At 39.3% G+C, this 23,289-nt stretch overlaps 1 protein-coding gene across 12 annotated transcripts in view; it reads left to right on the forward strand.

Moving 5' to 3' along the window:
• Positions 1 to 23,289, forward strand: part of SCEL (sciellin) — a 119,422-nt gene that overhangs the window by 39,141 nt on the left and 56,992 nt on the right. For all 12 annotated transcript variants that reach the window (XM_043892382.1, XM_043892376.1, XM_043892377.1 and 9 more), the window contains 6 exons: positions 12,376 to 12,456; positions 14,933 to 14,998; positions 17,178 to 17,237; positions 21,097 to 21,141; positions 22,315 to 22,374; positions 22,671 to 22,730. In XM_043892382.1, the coding sequence (XP_043748317.1) occupies positions 12,376 to 12,456; positions 14,933 to 14,998; positions 17,178 to 17,237; positions 21,097 to 21,141; positions 22,315 to 22,374; positions 22,671 to 22,730 (372 nt within the window). The remainder of the gene's footprint in view (positions 1 to 12,375; positions 12,457 to 14,932; positions 14,999 to 17,177; positions 17,238 to 21,096; positions 21,142 to 22,314; positions 22,375 to 22,670; positions 22,731 to 23,289) is intronic.

Genomic DNA, 23,289 nt, shown 5'->3' on the forward strand with positions numbered 1-23,289 from the left:
GCCTGTCTGTGTCCAAATTTCCCCTCTTTTAAGGACACCGGTCCTATCGAATGGGGAGTATGATCTCATCCTGACTCAGCTACTTATGTCCATGACTCATGTCTTACCTATTTGTGTCTACTAATGACCCCATTCCCAAACACATTTGGAGAGGACCTCATTCGCTCCACTGGGGGGCAGGGGAGAGAACAGGGGCCATCGCTAGTGGGGGCCCAGTGTGGGCTCTGGTGTCAGTCATTTTTGCTCTGATGAACCCAGATGTCAGGCTGGGAATGTGTATGGCACGTTCTCGGTAAACTTAAAGTGACAGATGGGTGGTGTTTGTTTGCTTTTACTTTTTTGTTGCTGTTGAGAGCAATAATTGTAACTAAATTAGAGAACAGGTGGAGAATACCTGGTTCTACAGTTTCCATACTGGGAATGTCAACAACTATTTAACTTAATAAATATTTAATAATAAGTGATTACTGTAATGCCAGATATTGTTCTAGGATCTTGGGAGATATCAGTAAACAAAACACGGAGCCTACACTCAAGCCTTCAGAGAAACAGACACGGTGTAGGCCTCTCATAATTTATGTTGTCACTAGCACTTGAAGAAAAATAGGTCTCCAAGTTGGTTTTGCTTTAGGTATCCAAAATTATTTGCATGTCATCAACCCCTAGAATATCTTCACCCGATATTTCCATCTTTAAATGGGATTCATTTTCCCAATTCAACACTTGGAAAAAGGTCATGAAGCAGTGCCCTTGTTTCATACAAGACTGTTTTACTTCCAGAAATTTTCATCTGTTGCACAGGCTTTTGATGTGTCTTTTATTTCCAAATAATAGGTATATTTGGAAATAAATGTCTTATAATTTAAGTTGAATCTATAAGGACATAAATAACTTTAGTTGACTAATAGACAGAAAGAATTCAAGTTGTCTTTCATACCCTTGGCTTCATCTGTATGTATGTGTGTGTGTTCATATGTATTTTATTATATGTGTATAACATGTATAAAATTATTGGACATGTTGAATAATCACAGCTTGGAATTATACCAACCTTCTCTTAAAATATTTTCTTTTTAAACCTGTTCATCTTTTTAAACCTGTGGATGATTTCCAACTATATGAGCTGCCAAGTATGAATTATGTCTCTAATTTATAACCTCCTTTCTCCTCAGGCTGTGTTTAGATATTTCTCCGTAAATGGTACCTTTCATGGAACTACCCAAGTTATTGTTGTAAGATACCACTGTACATTCCATCCAATTTTGTCTTGATAGACAGTAACTGATACTTAGAAACATTAATTACTTATTTCCCAAATAACTTATTTTTATCTTTTATTTGTTATTCCATTGTTCATGTAAATTATCATCATAATAAGCAACTATTATATAACTGTGTAAAGATATGAAAGGGTTGTTCATACACTAACATCATATGTGTTCAGTGCCCATTCAGCTACGGATCACTGTTCGCACAGAACTGATACTGCCTGGCTATATGCCCTTACAATTTATGCATAGCTGGATGTGATTTACATGGAAGATAAAATAAGTTACAATGCTTCTATTTCTGATTTCTGGATTAGATGCCTAGCACCAGATTTAATGGAGAGAGAAGATTATTGCATAAGGTTGATGAATTTAAATATCCATTCCTTTCTTAAAGTCACAGATTATAAATATAATGGCTAGACCAAAAGACTTCTCTTCAAGAATCAGAGCTAATGTTATCCCAAGCTTTCAGGGAAAGGAGAGAATAATAGCAATATAGCAATGCCTTTGATTTCTAAAGTGCTTTTCCTTGGAACAACTCAAAGTACTGCTTCTGTTTCTCACCTTTAATACCAGTGCATTCTCGGGGCTCAGAAATAGCCTTTTTAGCAGAAGCCAAAAACTAGAAGCAATTATTAAATGATTAAAGGAATCAAAGGTTTCAAAAAGAGATCTTTGTCCCCAGAAGAACAAAAAGAAGATGGAAATAGGTCAAGAACAGATAAAAATGGAGAATTGTGACTTTTAATACCAGCTAATAGCCAATGCTAACTTTATTTCCCTTTGACCTTTACTTATTCACTGGTCTCCATCTCTCTTTCTCCCCTTTCTTCTCTTCTGCAAAAGAATTTCCCCTTAATACCAACATCCACTCTCATTTCTGTTCTTCGTTTTGGGAACCTTCATTTTTCCATCACCTGATCTTTCCCAGAGATTTCATTTTCTCCCACACACCCATTCCCAGTTATTACAAGGAGAGGTCATTTTCCTGAATGTGTTTCCCCTCTAACCTCTCTGTGATCTTTGACCCCATGGACTACCCCATTCCTCAGCTGTCCCTTTCTTGACTTACGTAGGGTGGAAGAACCAAACTTAGTTGTGTTTGGATTGACAACTTGTGTTGGTGTTGTGTTTGGATTAAAATCTGTTACAGGCATGAGGTAAGCTGCACCCAAAGGGTCTTAAGCTTTTTTATTTATCAACATAAGATCCCATGATATCACTTTTCTCTATATTTATATGTATATCTGTACCTATAACTCTACAAGTCTGTTTAAGTCTATAGCTATTGATATTTCTATAGCTACATCTAGAAATATATCTACATCTCATTCTGTCTATATAATTAATAGGTTGGTGAATTCAGTTCAGTTCAGTAGCTCAGTTGTGTCCAACTCTTTGCAACCCCATGGACTGCAGCATGCCAGACTTCCCTGTCCATCACCAACTCTTGGAGCCTACTCAAACTCATGTCCATCACATCGGTGAATTCAACTAGATTTTAAATGAGCAAGTTTAATTTTCTAATATAACTATATAGGAGAGCTAAAGAAAAAAAGCAATTTCTTAAAACAAGTATCATTTTATGTATGACACACATTGGTCTTGCAATGAGAAAGTTAAGATCTGGTGATCAAACAAAATTTTAGAGTTAAGACTCAAATATCTCTGAAAGTCTCTTACCCCCTTTTTGATAAAACAAGTAGAGAAAGAAGCTGTAACTCATGATAGTAAAACACAGCAGGTAAAGTTCTGAACTTAAATAAAACTCTTTCTAGCTGATTTCTAAGGTAACTCCTTAGTCCTTGAATGTAAATGTTCTCTGATCTCTTTCGTCTCTCGTTGAGAAGGGAAAACTCTAGCACAGGGTTTTGAATGACCAGCCTGTGTGTGCTGTGTATGCTTTGCTTAGTCACTCAGTTGTGTCCAACTCTTTGTGACCCTGTGGACTGTAGCCCGCCTCTGTCAGAGGACAGGCTCCTCTGTCCACGGGGATTCCCCAGGCAAGAATACTGGCTGGAGCAAGTCTCTGTGCTGTCCTCAAGGGGATCTTCCCAACCCAGAGATTGTACCCAGGTCTCCTGCATTCAGATGGATTCTTTACCATTTGATCCACCAGGGAGGCCATGAATACTGAAGTGGGTAGCCTATCCCTTCTCCAGGGAAACTTCCCAACCCAGGAATCAAACTGGGGTCTCCTTCACTGCAGGTGGTTCTTTACCAGCTGAGCTACCAGGGAAGCCCATCAACCTGTGTCAACAAGATTATTTCCTTTGAAATCCTCTTTTCAACTGCCATCAAAACCTATAGTTTCTTTTCATTTTAATCAGGACTGAATCAAATTTTAGCTCTACAACTTTTTTTCCTCATTACATTGATCTGTCTCTCCTTCCTCTGTGATCACTGGTTTACCCCCTTTCCCATGTTCAAATCCCTCTCATTATTTCAGAATATTACTTCTGTTTTAATGTTTTGGTGTAATGTAATTTGAGCTCTATGTATTCGAGATTCTGAAATACATATAAAAGAAATACATGTGTCATCAATATGGAAAATAGTTAGGTCAGAGCTAGTGAAAGTTTTTCCTTTTCCACTTGTTTCATTTTAAGATTTATCAGAAAGCCTGATGCAAAGCAGTTTGTCAGCAATCACTAGTGTCTATCTTAATTTCTCAAGTTCTTAAACTTTTTCTCATCTTTGAGTCTTTAAAAGAGTGATAACATATGCCAGGACCTGAACCAATGGTGTAATAGGTGCCATTCGTGAGAAGTGCTCAGTCAAATCACAATAAAATACAGGTGCAGCATTTCTAGGAATTTAATATTAAAGTCACTTCTGATTTTAGAACCCACCTTTAACTCTTGGTGTTCTGTTTATGGTAAATTTAAGTGCATAGGCTTTTGTACTTAGGTGATGCAGAGATTCAGTGCTTTGATGGCATATGAAGCTCATTTAAGAAACTCATGAAGCCAGATTTAGGTTACTTAACAGATAATATGAATGTTTACAATGTTACCCATTATAGTGATTCTGGAGCAACAATGAAGCAAACCAGCAGCACCACCAAAAAAAAGAAAAAAAAAAAAAGCCAATGTGTTTTTTTCTGCAATCATTTCCAAAGACAGAAAATAAATTGTATAATATCTGATAAAATTAAAGTAGTGGAAACACATGCAGGAAATCACCATATTGCGAAATGCTTGCTACATACTTTCATAATTTCTCATCCATATTTGTTTCAATCTCTTTTCTTTCAGTGGTTTTCACTTCCACTTAGCTGATTTGGTAGATAAGAAGGAGGAAAAAAAATTTCTGATTGAGAAGCGGGTTGCTATGGCAACCTTGCACTACAGTTATATTTTTCCATCTGTAACTATAAATGGTAAAATATAGCTTTTCTAATTAGGCTGCAACATTTTTAACTCTATTGGTACCAAACCTTCTACGAAGTTTGCTGTCACCCTAAATTAAATTATTATATTTAATTTTTATCACAACAAACATCTTCTTGTATTAACTAGAAGCCATTTTGCAAAAACTAAGAGTCTAAAACTCTCAGTAAAATGTCAAAGTATGGTGATTTAAAAACTGTATCTCAATGCCTAAAATACCAATTATATTCATTCAAAATAATTAAAACATAAACCTGAGTCAGGGTTTGTTATTTTTTTAAAGTATTTTAATAGAATGAGGAGAAAGTTAATTCAGAATGTGCTGCTATGAATTCAGCAATACTTGAAAATTTCTCTCCCTCTGTGTCTATTGGAAGCTAGTTTATTTGTGCTCTTATATTAAATTATGCTATTTAAATTTCATTAATCACAGCTGAATATTCATACATTTATAAAGTGCAGTATATGAATATTCAGGATGCTTAGTGCATAGCAAGTAGTATTCACGACTACTGTGGAACTGAAGATTCCTTGCAATATTCTGCCTTCCCATGGTCATGTAGCGGTTTGCCAGCCACGGATCTGAACCAGTCTCATCCTTTTATAAATGAAGCAGCAGATTCTTCAGAGAGGATCAGTGTTCTTTCCATGATCAGTGGCAAAACTAGTCTAAAAGCTAGGTCTCTGAAATTATTGTTCAATGCGTGCTCTTTGTTGTGGTGTGGTTCATCCAAATGGTCCCTGGCCACTGAAAGTAAGACACTGTTACAGCAATCATGCTTTTGAACAAATCTAAAGATTATTCTCTGGAATCTTTAGAATGCCTTGCTTTCTGCAAGCTCTTTGAGACCATGGACAACATTACACCTTTTCTAGTCTTGAATGCTCAACTTTGCTTGTTATATGTCCTAACATAATAACTAGGGCAGTTGTGGAATAAGTGCTTTTGAACTGACACCTTTGGGCAAGCAAATAATACAGGACCTCTTATTGTTATTAAATTTTCATTGGAAATACCTAGAAGAATAATGGTTTGATATAGTATGATAGAGAGCAGCGGTCCCCAACATTTTTGGCACCAGGTTTTGTGGAAGATCATTTTTCCACGGACTAGGGAGGGGGGATGGTTTCAGGATGATTCAAGTGCATTACATCTATTATGTCTCTGCTGATCTGACAGGAGGTGAAGCTCAGGCAGTAATGTCAGTGGTGGGGAGCAACTGTAAATACAGATGAAGCTTCACGGATTAGCCCACCACTCACCTGCTCTGAAGTCCAGTTCCTAACAGTCCACAGACCAATATAGGGTTGGGGATGCCTCATATAGAGGAGAAAGCATGTGATTAGACATGATTAAGACTAGGTTAAAACCTTGGCTGAATCACTTACTACCAGTGTGACCCAGGGCAAATTGCTCACCTTTTTTGAGACTCAGTGAAAAAAATAAATGATATATATAATTTATTTATATGCACACACACAGACAAACACACACACACACATTCCACAGGACAGATATATAGACTAAATAAAGTATGTGAGAAGTATGTCAACTTGGACAAGTTGACATGTTACTGAAACTAAAAAAAATGTAAGTTCCATTTCCTTTGCTATTGTTGGAATAAGAATCCTACTGGCAGACTACAACAGCTAAGCATAATGCAAAGTAAAAACAAAACTCACCATCAATTTTTAAGGGTCAATTATTCTTTCAACCCTGACCTGTGTTGTCATAGAAATGTTCTTCACAAAGCCATTCTGGAACACGAGTCACACAGCCAAGCATGTTTTCCAAAAAAGCCAGAATACAAAGAAGTGACCTTTGCAGGAGCTTATGAAAACGAGGGAACAGAAACAGTTTGACAGAGTTATTTCTATTAGCTCTGGCCTTCGGGCTACAATCTGCAGGCTTTCAAACGTTGCCCAGGAAAGCTGCCTTTTGATTCCTGGAAGTTATTTTTTATAATTATAGCAGCTAGTGTGGCGTCATCAACCCTGCGGAAGGTCTTACAGGCTGGAGGGAAAGACAGAGGGGAGAACCAGGGTCAACTGATCCAAGCTTAAACAGCGCATCTCAAAGTGGTGTTCAAACAGGATCATTCCACATGAATGTCTCTTGTTTTTGGTCTCTTCGAAACATTCCAGGCCACAGCTTCCTGCTTCCCTCTCACATTCTAAAGCCCCTGCTTGGCATGGCCTCCAGCTCCTGGCTCAGCATGAATGACGCCTCTCATTGCCCCCAGGGCTGGGGTTCTGTCATCTGTGACTGTCACTGCAGAGATGCAAAAAAGCTCCTTTGAGACAGACTGAAGTCAGCATGGTCTTGCCCTGGCCCAGCCCAGCAGGGGTGTAAATGCATTACTCTCGCTTCTCTGCTTTTCTTGGCCTTCACAAATGCACACCTGACTTTTATTTCCCCAAACCATCTTCTTCCTGTACACCCAGATCTTCCTCTCTACTCATCTCTGCCTCTCAGACACACCCACACAATATTTTCCAGCCTCTTTGAGGGCTTAGTGGCTTCCCAGGTGGCGCTAGTGGTAAAGAACCCACCTGCCAATGCAGGAGACGCAAGAGACGAGGGTTCGATCTCTGGGTTGGGAAGATCCCCTGAAGGGGGAAATGGCAACCCACTCCAGTATTCTAGCCTGGAGAATCCCATGGACAGAGGAGCCTGGTGGGCTACAGTCCATGGGGTTACAAAAGAGTCAGACACAACTGAAGTGACTTAGCACCACTTTATGTGGAAGAAACTTAGCTTTTTATCACTGTGATTCTGGCATAAGCAAAGTTGGGCACCATCCCATGTCTCTTTTTTTGTAATCCTCCTTTCCACCTAGTTACTATTCTCCTGTCTGTTTTCAGATATCCAGTGCCCTGTGTAGACTCATTAATACCTGGGGCCAACCACCTTCTTATCCTTTCCTCTATCCCTGGAAGAGAAGCATATAACCAGTTCATCAATACAGATACATGAAAGACGCATTATCATTTGAGTGACATTACATTGTTGCAACACAGGGATATGTTTTGAGAAGAGAAGATGATGACAATCAATACAAATAAAAGAACATCTAACTGTGAAATCTAACATTAGGTCAGAATGGGGAGAGTGTTTTCCTCTAAATTACTTTTGCAGGCATATCATATTACACAGTAACTCATCTGAGCACCCAGCGCCCACCAGGTACTTGATGAAAGTGAAAGTCACTCAGGTGTATCTGACTCTTTGCAACCCTGTTGACTATACAGTCCATGGAGTTCTCCAGGCCAGAATACTGGAGTGGGTAGCCTTTCCCTTCTCCAGGGCATCTTCCCAATGCAGGGGTTAAACCCAGGTCTCCCGCATTGCAGGTGGATTCTTTACCAACTGAGCTATCAGGTACTCAGTAGTGGAGTCAACAACGGACAATGGACTTCTATGGGACAGGTAAACTTGAACAGATTTTCAAAGCTTTAGACTCCTGTTCAGTACCCATTTTCCTTCTTACCAAATAAAATTCAGCCAATCCCTCCCTCTTCCAACACATCTTTATCAGGCACCAACACCATGTACAATCCTAGTGCTTGGCGTGCAACTATCCTTTTAGGGACTTTCGGTCCAGCCAGGGTGGAGACAAAAAATTATGTGCAATTCAGACCAGCATGGCATGTGTTGTGATGAATGTGTGCTACTGGAAGACATAGAAGAGTGTCCACCGGAGCACTGGGTACCACTCCACACAGTAACCCCTAAACCAGAGGCTGAAGGGCAAGAAGGGCTCTCCAGTGGACAGGAGCAGGAGGTACGCTCCAGAGGAGAGAGAGCATAGCGTTGGGGTGGGATGGGGTTAGGAAGTGCCGGTGGTTTGGCCCCGCTGCAGCGCTGGGTTCACGTGGCGTGAAAACCGCAGCAGCCACAACCCTTAGACTAAGCCAGGCGGTGCTCTGAGGCTTTGCACTGCCCGCTTGCTGGCTTCAAAGCCACCATCAACACAAGAACCAGAAGGCCCACTGTGCTCTGTGTCCACTCCTCTCCTGCCTCTCACCCAGGGCCAGAAAAGCTTCAGGACTAATTCCATCATGTCCCCTATCCTTTTGGCCATGGATCCCTATGGGAACCCCAGTCAGATTATTTCTCATCACATGGACCATCCCTGCAGAGTTCTGTGCATCACTGAACCTGACTCAGTCCTACAGCATCCCAACCCCTCAAACCGGTCCACAGAACCTTCCTGGATACGTCATCCATTATCGTTAAAACTCACTCCTCTTCAGTCTCATCTCTGACTGAATGATCTCTCCCTCCTTGGTGGGTTCTCCCAGAGAACCCTGCTCTCCCAGCCTCCTTCTCAGTGACAGCTGCTTTTCTTCTAATCCCATATACTTTGAGGTCAGGAGGAAGAGGAGGGATCCTGTTTGCTCCTTATTGCTAATTTCTATTTCTCCCTCTTTCCTAAAACTCCCTGTCCTCCTTGAAGCCATTCCCTTGTGAGTGTCTCTCTTTCCCTGGAGTCATCCTAAGGTCTCTGAGGCACTCACCCTCACTCTGTGGGGACTTCAGCACTTGGCTCACTGTCTCCCACAAACACTCCTCCCAGCACAATGCCTGAAAGTGAAAGTCACTCAGTCGTGTCCGACTCTGTGACCCCATGGACTATATAGTCCATGGAATTCTCCAGGCCAGAATACTGGAGTGGGTAGACTTGCCCTGCTCCAGGGGATCTTCCCAACCCAAGGAACTCAGGTCTCCCACATTGCAGGTGGATTCTTTACCAGCTGAGCCACAGGGGAAGCCCAAGAACACTGGAGTGGGTAGCCTATCCCTTCTCCAGCAGATCTGCCCGACCCAGGAACCAAACCAGGGTCTCCTGCATTGCACGTGGATTCTTTACCAACTGAGCTATCAGGGAAGCCCTCATAAGTCCTGATGATTCCCAAATTCGTGTAATGGATCCCTCGCGTCCTGGGCTTTCACTTTCTTGATCTCCTCTCCAACAATCTTGTCCATTGCCCTACTCCAGCCACCCACAGATTTTGCCCTTGTAAGAAATCATATACACTACAAAACTTCAAAGCTTTCCCTTTTCCGGTTTCCATTTTCCATCTACTCACTTTCTATCCACACTTTCTGGTTCAATCCCTCCAGTTCTCTGATTCCAGAAGTTTTCCAGTCCCACAACCACCAATCCATTGATTCTACCATCTTTCCACAGCCCTTCTCCCCTCACATCCTCACTTCCCTCCATGTCCGTCTCAGATCCCACAGCCCTTCACTGTAATCACGTCCTTACATACCCCTTCTCTTCCGTTGTCATCAGTCTTTATTGCACTCTCTTGGCTGAATTAGAAGCTTCCTTAAATCCACTCTCTGTTCAATCTGCTCCTGCCCCTGAAGAATCGAACGTGGCAAAAGGAAGCAATGGGTATTAGCCTTATTTTAGTTCCATGAGGATTGACTTCAGCGGAGCCATTGGTGTTGCCCAAAGAGTCCTTGAGAGGCAGCACCATGGGGGATGGTTTATGGAGCCAGACTTCTTGGTTTGGATTTCGTGCTCTGCCCCTTACCAGCTGTATCATCACGGGGTATTTATTTTCACTTTCTGTGCCTCTGTCTTTTCATCTATAAAATAGGAAGAAGCAGAATACTTATCTCTGGGATTGAAGAGAGGGTTCAATGAGCTCGCTCTCTGTGCCTCCATGACCAACCTTCCTGCATGTGCCCTCAGCCTCCTTGCTTCCCATGTCTAAGCATTTTCTGCTCACTCTCCTGCACCATCAAATTTTCCATCTTCCCTGATTCATTCCATCGTCATATCTACATACTCTATTACCCTTCATTGACCTATCAACCTTCAGGTAGCTTCCCAATTTTCTCTTCCCTCTTCACTGCAAAGTGTCTCAAAAGAAATCTCTATGTCTATCACTCTGCCTCCTGTTTTCTTTGAGATCCACTCCTAGAAGGTTTTTTTTCCCCACTACTGTTCCATAAAAACTGTGTTCCTCAGGTTTATCAATGACCACTATGTTGCCAACACAATGGTAACTCTCCACCCCAGTTTTATTTGATCTGTCAAATGTCTTGCAAGGCTTGGCAAGGCTAGTTACTCTTTCTGGAAACACTTGTCTCACTTGATTTCCTGGCATCACACTCTCATATTTCTCTTCTTTTCTCTTTGGCTGCTTCTCTTCAGATGCCTTTTCTGTTTCCTCCCCATTATTCTTGATGTCTAAATATTGCTGGGATCAGGGGTTCCACCCTTGGCCCTCTTCCTTCTCTATGTAGACTGACTTCCTGCATGGTCTCATCCAGTTTCAAGTGTTAGATGCCATCTCAAAGCTGATGATACTCTTTCTTCAACAGCCTCATGGCTCAGTTTATCACTTCCTTCAGGTCTTGGCTTATATTTCACCTCACATACAGGTGTTCCCACACCCATCACTTTACTCTCTCACTGTTTTATTTGCTTCTTAGTACTATTCTTCATCTGTCATTTATTTATTTGTGTATTGAAAACCTTCTGAAAACAGGGAAATTATCCACTTTGTAGGGTGCCTCATGCATAGCAAGCTACCAATAAATGTGTTAAATAAAAGCATGATTTCATTGAGTCCCAACAACACCCCCACAGTGCTGTTGGAAGGGCTATTACAAATGAGGAAATGGAATAATTTAGGCCCTTGTCCCACAGCTGACAATTCAGGCAGCTTAACTCCCGAGTCTACATGCTCCCTAGTGCACTGCAGAAGCCAGAGAGGTACAGAGTTGAGATCACAGGGTATTTCTATGGAATTTATCTCAAGGTTTATGGGGAACTACTGGGGTGGGAGTTCGGGGGTAGGGAAGTGATATGCCCTGGGTAAAGTGCTTGATAAATCACTTCCGTTGTGTCTGACTCTTTGTGACCCTATGGACTGTAGTCTGCCAGGCTCCTTTGTGGGACATGGGATTCTCCAGGCAAGAATACTGGAGTAGATAACCATGCCCTCCTCCAAGGGATTTTCCCATCCTATGGTTCAAACCCATGTCTCCTGCATCTTCTGCATTGGGGGTGGATTCTTTACCACTGAGCCACCAGGGAAACCCAAGTAAAGTGCTAACTCCATGCCAAATATGCCCATAATTGCCTGTTTCAGTTCCTGGGTGATCAAATCATGCCATTTCAGAGGCTGTCTTGGTGCTTTGTTGGAAAATTTAGGCTGACAGTGTTTGTAAGCTCTGACAGCATCAAACTGGCCTATGCTGTCAATGTTTAAGGTGGATTTAGTTAAGAGCTTCAAATCAACTTCATCTTAAGGTCTATGGAATTGAAAACCTTTCTTGCTGCTTCCGTAGCAGCTTGATAGTTGACATAATTCCTAAAGAAGCTTATATGTTCATTTAGCCCAGGAACCATTTACTCTGCTCATGCGCTGCTGACCCAAAATATCACAACTTGAGTGAGATAGTCTAGTAAATTACTAAGCTGTTTAAAGTACACATAATGTTTCAAACTATAGTTGGGGAGGACAGGGTTTCCAAAAATCTGATTAAATGAACTTTCCTGTAATTTACAGATTTGACTTCTTTAAAGTTTAGAACTTCAAACATCCTGGCCTTTCCAGTAGCTCATGCACAGGGGTTGTAAGAAGCACGAGATATTTCCACATAGACAACAAAGGCATTTGGTGAATAGATGCTAAAATTTACCTGGTTTCCATGGTGAAATGAACTGCTGTTTTCTGTTCTAAAGGGAACCAACTGTTCATCCTCCAATACCTCCAAAGCCCAGTTCTGCTGTTTCATCTCCTAACCAGCTGAAGCAGGATAATAGGTAAGACCGAGCATTCCAGAATTTCTTGCAAAATTAAGTTTAAAGGAAATGACACCATATGAATTGTGACTTGTGCAAAAAGCATGGGTGTGTTTTTTGTGCAGGTTCACTGCAGAAGCACTTGGAAAGCTGCTCTAATTCCATTTGCCCACACAAATGTGTATTTATGTTTGCCTCTGGATACTTATGGCCGCTACCTGTCCTATGGAAACAGACTTTCAAGATAGAAACTGAGCAATAGTAATGCCCAGGAGATGTTCATACAGGTTTCCTCTACTTTATGTATTGGGAGCCAATATGTAAGGAACCCCTCTCTCCCTGTATATAAATATATATGTATATATGTGCGGCAGTGGTGCTTTAGTCACTCAGTCATGTCCAACTCTCTGTGACCCTGAGGACAGTAACCCCCCAGTCTCCTCTGTCCGTGGGGTTTCCCAGGCAAGAAAACTGTGCAGGTTGCCATTTCCTTCCCCAGGGGATCATTCTGACCCAGGGATCAAACCCATGTCTCCTGCATTGAAGGTGGATTCTTTACCACTAAGTCACCAATGAAGCCCATTTATTGATATGTATATATATTGTATATATATACTGCAAAGAGTTGGATACAACTTAGCTACCGGACAACAGCAAGAAGAACAAATATGTGTATATATATATTTATACAAACACACACACACACACACATATATATATACCTTAACTAGTTAAGATTCCCATTTAGAGCTACATTTTCTAACAAAAGATGTTCTTAAAACTTTGTGTTACTGTTCAAACCCTCCCTTATGTTAGAAAATACCTTTGGGTACTTCTTTAGTCTTATTGAGACATTTGTAACTTATTTAAAAGCTATAACAAATTTTGAAAAATGCTATAATTACCTTGCCTCCAAATCAAGAAAAAAAAAAGACAGACTTGCTTTTCCATTTTGAAACGCAGTGCTCTCTAATTAATACTTAGAAACAAATACTTAGAAACTAATTCGGAGATCTGAGCACCTCCCCATGTGTTGCTATTAAACAGTTTACTAATCTTAAGCTATTTTCCAAGACCCACACAGCACATTTCCATTATTGTTGAGAGATTTTTATTTTATTTTATTTATTTATTTTTTTTATCCTTCAAACAACGCCTTTATTTAGTTTTTTTTTGGCAACGTGAGAGATTTTTAAAATGGTATCTCAGTGAAGACTAAATACATTAGATTCGCTTGATGGCCTGCCTTCGATTCTTTTGTATTTTTACTTTTTCATGGTGATTTTTTTGACAACATGTAGGACTATTGGAAAACTATTCTTCATTAAGAGGATAACTTTGGCCAGAAAATGCTGATTGCATGACAGGGCTATGTAGCTTTAGGCATTCAACCTAATGTGTTAAAAACTCAAGTCTGAATTTCTATTCACTGAAATGTCACAGGATCTTTGAAATTTTGTCCTTAGGAGGAGAGGATGATTATTTTTTGAATGTTAAAAAAATTCTTCTTCATTGAATTAATGAAAAATATAGGCCAGATTTATGACTTCTAATCTGCACAATGGGTATAATTATACACTTGAAAATCACTTTTCAGGTTTTCTATCTTATGTTATTTTTCCTTTTACTTTGACAGTATTGAGCAATTTAATATTAATGTGAATAAGATTTTTAGAGGGCTAAAAAAAGTTGGTGTTATTACCTCCTAAATTCAAAACCTTGGATTCTAAAGCAGTGAATTGAATAGATTCAAAAGAAGCTAAATTTCATCAGAACTGGTCTAATCTGTTTTTACTACTCTAATTTATTTCTTCCACAAATGATCTTAAATATAAAATGAGGACAACTTGCATGTTTTAAACCCTGATTACTTTAATCACAGCAAGATGATTTTAATGAAAGAATATGAAAGGGAAGTGTTTCCTATGTAATTAACACATGTCCTCAGGAGTACAAAAAATGGTTGAATTTAGTTTCTTGAGAACAAGCAAGAATGTGTAAGTAGGTCAATTAGATACTTAGAAAAAAAGCGAGAAAAGCCTTATACCACAAATTGTTACAGAACCTAACATTGTAAAATTTAATTCTAACAACTCAGTGTGGTCATTCCCAATGTGGTGGGTGTGCTGGAAAAATGATCGTGTTTACCATATTATCTGAGCAAACATATTTCTTGATAGCTTTCAAATGGGATGAGTCTTTGAGAAAAAGATGTTCCTCTGACACCTAACAAAACATGATTTTTTACTATTTAAAAACATTGTATCATTATCTAATAGAAATAAATATATTTATCTAATAAAGAGAAGTGCTTTATTGATGACTGAAAGCTAAAATAAATGAACATGAACATATGTAGAAGTTTATTTTCATAGTGCTATTATTCCACCAAGCATACTTTCATCTCTTTGAATGTAAATGTTTTCTCATAAATTTAAATTTAACAGAGAAGTGTTTTCTTACCTAACAGACTTTATCTTTAATTTGAAAAATATAGGCAGATATATCCAGCTAAACCAAGTGTATATACAGAAGCCAAAAGATCTGCTGAAAGAAATACAAGGTACAATGATCTATCCTGATATCTCTATATCTATGTAATTGTATAAATGATAAAGTATGCTTTATTAGAACACTGAAACATACATGAAATTAGTAAAACAGACAAAATCAGTTTTCCAACTGACTTCAATAGTGGGTAATAAATATTTTTATATGTACTTAGATAATTTTATTCCTTTTATTGCTATTTCTAAGCATTACATTAAGAACAACCAAAATTCCCTGAATATGATAACAGAATAAGATCAAACCCCTTAAGACAGGAAAATCTCTCCTTATTCCTAACACTTGTCCCAGAGACTATGACATAGATGGTGTTGATGTGTAAGGGAATAGGTGGAAATACAGTCATCTGATTGAACGTCTACAAAACCTTTGCTTGGAATTGGCTGTATGATAGTCACTGAGCTTCACCTGCACCAGCAGTAAAAGGCTTACAAATTGTATTGATGCTTTTGAGTAAGATTTCCCCATGACAGTCCTGGTTTACACCTATTGTCTTAAACATCCCATTTCGTTTAGTATTTGTTTTGGGTGTATCTTTATTTATTTATTTGAAAAAATACTATTTTTGAAACAGGTTTTTTGAAGAGTGTTATTTTATAAGTCAACCAATATGATAAACCAGTTTTATTTTTTTTATGGTAAAAACCACAGCATTAATTTACCATCTTGTGCATGTGGGATAAGTTGCTTCGGTTGTGTCCAACTCTTTGTGACCCATTGACTGTAGCCCTCCAGGTTCCTCTGACCATGGGCTTCTTCAGGCAAGAATACTGGAGTGGGTTGCCAGTCCCTTCTCCAGGGGATCTTCCCAACCCAGGGATCGAGCCCATGTCTGTTATGTCTACTTGCATTGGCAGGCAAGTTCTTTACCACTAGGGCCTCCTGGGAAGCCCATCTTAATTTACAGTCTTAACCATTATAATGAATCTTTATTTTAAACAATTTTTTTTAACTGAAAACACTTTTCAAAGTGCAAAACTTTACGTACATTTTTTTTTTCTTTATTATTCCCCCTGACTCTTAGACTTAGGTCACACAGATACCTTTCCTTTTGGGGGAGTACCTTGTACCTACTGACTTAAGGTACAGTTGTATCTCAGCATTTTCTACAGTATGTCCCATGTGCCACAAGATATCAATGAATGTTCTGGGAAAGAGGCATTTAAAGGCCAACACATTTAGGAAACACAGGAGAATAGATTTCTCTATCATGAATTTCCAGAGCCTTCAATGTGCGTATATGTACATTCCAAATCTCTAAAAGCCAGTTATGTTTCCTAAATTTACTTGACTACAAAATTCTTTCTTCATGGAACTCTGTTAACTTTCTATATAGTATTGTTTATGAAACACAGGTCTTAATTCAGGTAAACCTAAAAGGTTTTCCCTAATTATTCCTTTTCATGACATAGAGATTTAAGTCCATTACATGCCAGGTGATTCCACATACCCTACAGTTTTAAATGTACTTTCTTTCCCTTTGGAAGTCTAAGAAGACAGCTACGTTCACTTCATACAAGGGGTTAACTGATCTTCTGAATATGTTGCTCAATGTTCCTTGAAAACTGAAACTGTTAGTCGCTCAGTCGTGTCCGACTCTTTGCCACCCCATGAGTGGTAGCCTGCCCTGCTCCTCTGTCCATGGGATTCTCCAGGCAAGAATACTGGAACAGGTTGCCATTCCCTTCTCCAGGGGAATCTTCCTAACCCAGGGATCGAATCCAGGTCTCCTGCATTGGGATGTGGATTCTTTACCATCTAAGCCACCAGGGAAGCCCAAGGATGTATGCTCAGTGACATTATAATGTTCTCTGGTTGATAGAAAAACTTCTGAACATACTCTGTGTTTACTTGTGCAGTTAATTGAATTTCACCCCCCATATCCTTTTTAAGTATGTAACTTGCACAAAGCCGATACACGTCTTTAGGAGAAACTGTAATTATTTCAGCGAGCACTAGATGGCAGAGGCAATGCCCGGGTGGAATGACTGGCGTGCACGTGTGCGCGTGTGTGAATGCTGTGAGCTGATGTGATAGGCTATTGTTACTCAGTTAAAGTCAGTAATTTCTGATAACATGTGGACTTTTGCTTTCTTCACTGAACACAGATACTTTAGTTCCTTTAAGCATAGCTCAACTGTCATTGACTTGAGTTTATTTTTCATTGTTTGAAGGAGTCAGGACCTGGAGAACATTGTCAAAGTGGCCAGTTCGCTTCAGAAAACTAACAAGGGGTGAGAGCTCAAGAGGTTTTGAACTTGCATATTTCCTTCTCTTTTTGTTTCAAAAATGCTTAGCCAGTACCTTTAAATCTTCCAAATATGAATGAAATCCTGATGCTGCTTATTATATATAATTTGAAGGAAGAAAGAGTCAGTCTCTAGATTAGTGTTCCCGAGGAATGAGCAATACTGACACTGACGGACACTCTTCTTTCTCTGCTTTCTCTTCTGTGGAGTGACGCTCATGGTGGTGACCTTGCTCCAAACCCCCAGTCCTGTATTTATGTTCCGACCCGGATCTGTGCTTATCCATCTCCCCAGCACCCCCATATAGAATGTCCTAGGTTATTTTCAACTTCCTCCCCAAAGGTGGTATTTCCTGTCTACTCTGTGTTCTTTCATTCAGGCAAGCTCGCCTTTCTGGAATCATTTTTGATTCTTTCATCTTGACCCCTCTATGCAGTATCAGGCATGTATGGATTAAATGTCTAAAGTGCCCTGCACACCCCCATGGCCTCACCCAGTTCAAACCCTCATTGGTTCCATCACAGGTTATCAGAGTAGCTATTCAGACTGACTGACTCTCCTCCAGTCTCTTCTCCCACTAGACCATTACTGCCCATCACTGCTGGAGTTTTCTTTCTATGATTCTGCTTGAAAAATCACTCTGCTTGGCTCCCCATGGCCTGTTCAATTACATATAACTTCGTTCAATGCCTTTGTTAACCTGGTGCTGACCTAACATTCCTTAGCAATTTCGGACTTCACCAGTTCCATTTATCCTACATTCAATACCAAATAAAACCACTTCCTTTCTGAAGTTTCCAGAGCCTCTGCCTTTGTTTATACCATTCTTTTCATGAGGCCTTTTCCAGCCTTAAGGCCACCATATCTATACATTCAAGTCCTACCCATTTTTCAAGATCCAGATCCACACCAGCGCCTCTGTGAGGTCTTTTCCAAGTGAGTGACCCAGTGAGATGTGATTCTGCCTGCTTAAGCGATTAGAGTCCTATTATTCAAGTTACATAACAGCTAATCATATTTAGTATTGTTTTATGGTATTTATATAAATGTATTGTCTTCTTTATTATCTCTTTAATCTCCTAAAGCAGAGATACTTTGTCTTTCTCACCATCTGTCATCTGCAAAGTCTAATACAATGCATTGTGCAAAGTAGAAGTGTTTATATAGTGGATAATGGTAAACACAATGCTGAGCAGTGAGGAAACCTTGGGTATAAACATTCCGTGGTTTAATCCTGTGCCTACAGAATTTTTTTCCTTGCTCAGTGGAAGTTAGCTGTGCTAAGAGGGTTGTTAGGATTGCCAGCTCAGTCAAAGACCTGAAGAGAAGTCACAGAAATGACAGTGAGCTCTTCTCTGCGACTCATGGACACAGTCTAAATTTGGACAGAGACGGTGGAAAGTATCCTCAATTTTTCATTTTCATTTCTTCCATTGTCTAAGTCTTCTGTTGTCTAGATTTCTCATTTTATTTATTCATTTTTGTTTGAGATAATATTTTTATGGGGATTGAACAGTTTTTTGACAGGTGTTTAAGGGACAGATAGGTGAGTGATGCCGAAGGGCAATTACGGTTTGGCGTCGGTCAAGCAAAAACAGTGAGAGCTTCAGTTGGATTAGCTTTCCTGTCCCCTCTTCCTCACCCAATACACAAATTCCACAGCCAGACACAGTCTTCACAGGGAGAAGCTGCTACTTTGATGGGGACCAGGGGAAATGTCTGATGCTCTGGGCTATATCTAAGGACTCAATATAGCTTTTATTTTTATCTGAGTTGCTTTGTAATACTCCTTTGGGAAATGGACTATTACTCCTATCTGACTAAGAGCATTTAATTTATTGCAAATGCGGTGGTGAAACTTAATATCCAAGCTTTCATCAACTTGATGTCATTTTAAAAGCTCAACTTCTTCATTCAGAATACAGTCCCCATTTTACTTCATTTCCCACAGAGTGTCTTCTCATGATCTATGTTAATTTTCTTGTGGAACCCCAAATCCTGATAATCTCATCATTGTGACTCACCAGTCGGAAAGGTTTGGAGCGAAAATCTATAGAGCTTGCTCCTTCCCTAGGGAACATGGAACAGATTTGTAGTCTCAGAGTTGGAAGGTAGAATTTCAAATAAGAGATGACAGTATAGCGTTGTGTCAGGATCTGGGTAACGTTTGTCCCATGCAAGGATAGAACATTAATCTGTTTTTTGTCAGGATCAGCAACTTTCACATTTCTATATTTATTCTCAGCCTTTGACTCTACCATTGAATACACACTATTACTTGAAAGGATTCATCTCTGTGGTGGCCGTTGATTGAATAAGTTTTTTAGGTCCCTGAGAAGACCATCCCAGTAACTATTCTGGTGATCTGCTGTATCAGGCATCTCCAAGCACGTTAGTGACTCAGTGACTATACCTCTCTAGAGCTGAGCCAAAGTCTTGGTGCCTCTAAATTCAGTTTAAAAAATAAATGTAATGAACATTTTAAAAATGAAAACATTAATATTGACTGGGAACTGTTTACTATAATTGCCAAAATTAATTGAGTTTATGACATGCTAGGAATCATGCTAATCACTTTCTATTCATTAACTTATTGGTTCTTTTCTGAGGTGGGGATGATTAGTAGTCTTATTTTGAAACTGAAAAAAATTGAGGGAGCAAGAGTTTAGACAACTCACCCAGTCACCAAGTAATAAGCAGTAAAGCCTGGATTGGAATCCAAGTATCCCTAACTTGGGAACCTGAATGTCTAACTACCTACTTACTTGGCCTCCTGGTCTATGCCAGTGATGACTCAAGAAGAAAGAGGAATATTGAGGAAGTGTGGAAAATTTGTGATTCTAGAGCAGGAAGAAGAGAGAACCAAGATTTATGCACTGGAAAACTGGATGAGGAAGGCAAGAGAAATGGGGGTAAAGCGGGTAGATAGAAGAGATGAAGGGAGGAGGTTCTGTGAGGAGCAAATAGGAAGGAAAAACCACTCCAGCTGCCTTCTGGAGGGAGAGGGCTGAGTTAAGGAATATTCCAGAACACAGGGGTTGGGCTTAAACAGGTAGCTCCTGAAGAAGCAGCCAATAGACTTCACAGTTCTCATATACAAAAACAGGAGAGCAAATCTAGCTGACCAGGAATGAGGGGGAATACAATTTAAGAAAGAGACCAGACTTACTGATAAATGAGTGTTTTCTAAAAGCTTCTCTGTGCAAGCACATTATGCAAAGATATAATCTATAATAAGTCAATATATCTGTATTTGTTGATGCAATTTGACCTCATATTAAGCATCTACTGTGTGAAAAACTCTGTATTAAATACTGGAGAGGATCCAATATAAAACTGCTATAAATTGTAAGTGGTGTGTGAATGTGTGTATGTGTCTGTCTGTGTGTCTGTCTGTGTATACTCACACTCATATATGTAGAAGCAAGGAGACAAGTGCGTGACTACTATTGCGCTGGGCAAAAATTTTGGTTAGTGAATGCATTATTCAATAAAATTCTTGGTGAATCTGAAAAACATGTCTTATTTTTACTTAAAATCCAGCAAGCTTTTTGGCCAACCTAATATATTACAAAGTAATGCAAAGTAAGTACCATAAAGGAGATACAAAAACCCAAAACACCGCAAGGCTTCCAAAAATGTAGGGGACTCTATTCACTTAGAGGACTGGGAAAGATTTCTTGGAGAAAGGTCTGTCTGAGGAGAGCTTTGGAAGATAGACATGTTTTTCATGGATAATGAAGGTGGGATGTTTGTTGAACTTCAAAAAACTCAGAAATAGTTGTTTTAAGCTGAATCTGTCACTGACTTTTACTGATGGGAGACATTCTTTCTCTTCCCAAAGTGAAGAATTGGATAATCTCATCAAAATGAATAAAAGTTTGAATAGGTAAGATCTTTTTTTTTTCACTTTATTACTGAATTCACTTTGGTACTTTTCAGTAGTTTTGAGCATGAGGGCCCATATACTGAGCTAGTCAAAAGTGTCCTACAAATCTTGAACAAAAAGCTTGCAGAAATCATCATTTCATCATTGTTACAAATGGTTATTACAATTTAAAGGTACTAATATTAAAGTCTTATTGATTTTCATAAACCATTGTTTAGTAAAGCAGTTATAAAAATAAACACATTTATCTTCCTGAACTTCTATTATTTAGTATGTAAATAGTTTTGTTTGGTCACTGAATGCTTTTAGTTTAATCACTACAAAACCCACTCATTTTCTTAGTTAATATTACCTGTTTATTTTGAATCATTTGTAATTGCATAATTTAAAGATCTTATTAATTGAAGCTTGAAGTGCAATTTTAGTTCTCTCTCTGTTACTTGGCCCACTAATGCATGAAATAAGTAGGTACCAGAGTGAACGAGAAACAAAGCAAATGTCAAATAAGTTCATAGATCTGATGATAAAGAGATGTGATTTTTCATACCCTGCGTTGACAAAAATGATCTATTAATAAATGACTACCAACAACTCAGTGTGATTTGCTGCTTTTCAGGTTTTTTTTTGTTGTTGTTTGTTTGTTTGTTTTAATTTACAGAGAGAGGAGGTATTAGATCAGGAATCAGACTCCACAGTCTGATGAGGCCAGGCGGGTAGAGATGCATGAAGGGAGTTGGCTCTGAAACATGGAGGGAGTGCCTGTCCCAGATGTCTGGATGTTTCTCAGCTCCAGTTGCAATGTGAGAATTTGAGCCCAGAGTTGCAGGACACATTCAGGAAATCCTGAAACTCCAGGTGTCCACATGTCATGGCCAGCTTTGTAAATATTGGCTCATACTAAAAAAGAATAACGCTCCTTGAATGCAAACAATGGACTTATTACAGCTTGTGGCTCCCCAGTTTATATCTTCTTTTCTTTTCTCCAAGGTCCACCGCCATTTAATATTTGAGTCTAGGAAAAAAATTGGTTTGGAATAAAGTGATTTCAGGAAGCGTGGTTCATCTTTCCCAACAACTTCTATTTCCTGTCTCAGATATAAACTGATCTTTGCTTATATGAGTTAAGTATCCATCATTAATAGTGACAAGGTTTTTTACTCAATTCTTTTAAAGAAATCAAGGTCTTGATGGTCTCTTCAGAGCAAATCTTAAGTCAGAATTAACGGAGAAACGGTAAGTGCATCTGTCTCTAACCTGAAAATATTATCTCCCAGATTGCTTGTTTTATTCTTTCAGACATTAGCTGGAAGGGAGTTCTCTGGCATAAAAATATGCTAACAGATGGGGCGGTGCACTCAGTATTGTACATTTAGTTCAGACATAATTGCCCAGAAGGATTTCTGCTGCTCTATTCAGTAAGAGTAAATGAGCAATTCATGAAAATTTTTTACTGTTTCTGACCTTTCAAGATAACACATAATTTTTTTTCAATATGCAGTCTCTTATTTTAATTTCTTTGTGTTTTATAGAGCCAAAAGCCTTGAAAATCTCATCTTTGTGAATACCCGGACAGATAAAGATGGCAAAGGGTAAGATTTGATTGAGACTCTTACAGCCTTTTTTGATTGATTCCTAAACTGTGTGCCATTTCCTGGGGGAGACCTTCTGCTCAAAACAAGAGTCAGACAGGCTGGTGGAACAGACCCTTGATCAGGGTCGGGAGATGAGGGGGCTGTCTTGGTGCTACCTCTGTCACCAGAATCAGTCATGGCGACCCTGGACAAGTGGCCTCTGTTTCCTCAATCCATAAAATGAAGGGTATGATCTAAATAGATGGTCTCCAAGTTCCCTTTTACATCTAAATGTGAAAGAAATCAAACAGATCACTAGAAGTAGTGGACAATAGGCTGGTTTAAGGACTAAATATATTCACTATAAGACATTTAGATGCCAGTAGTGTAGCCCCTCACCCCTGAAGTCTTTACCAGGGACTAAAGCATCTTTCAGTTGGAATGTTGATCAACTCACTTCATTTGTCTATCACTCAGATGCACGTGTAAACATCTCAACGTCAAAAGCCATGTTTTTATTGACTTTGTATCATAAAAAGGGTTAATTAATGGTCAGTAACTGAACACTTAAAGAAGT

Source organism: Cervus elaphus, chromosome 30 (genome assembly GCF_910594005.1).
Source record: "Cervus elaphus chromosome 30, mCerEla1.1, whole genome shotgun sequence".
In the NCBI taxonomy this organism is placed as follows: domain Eukaryota; kingdom Metazoa; phylum Chordata; class Mammalia; order Artiodactyla; family Cervidae; genus Cervus; species Cervus elaphus.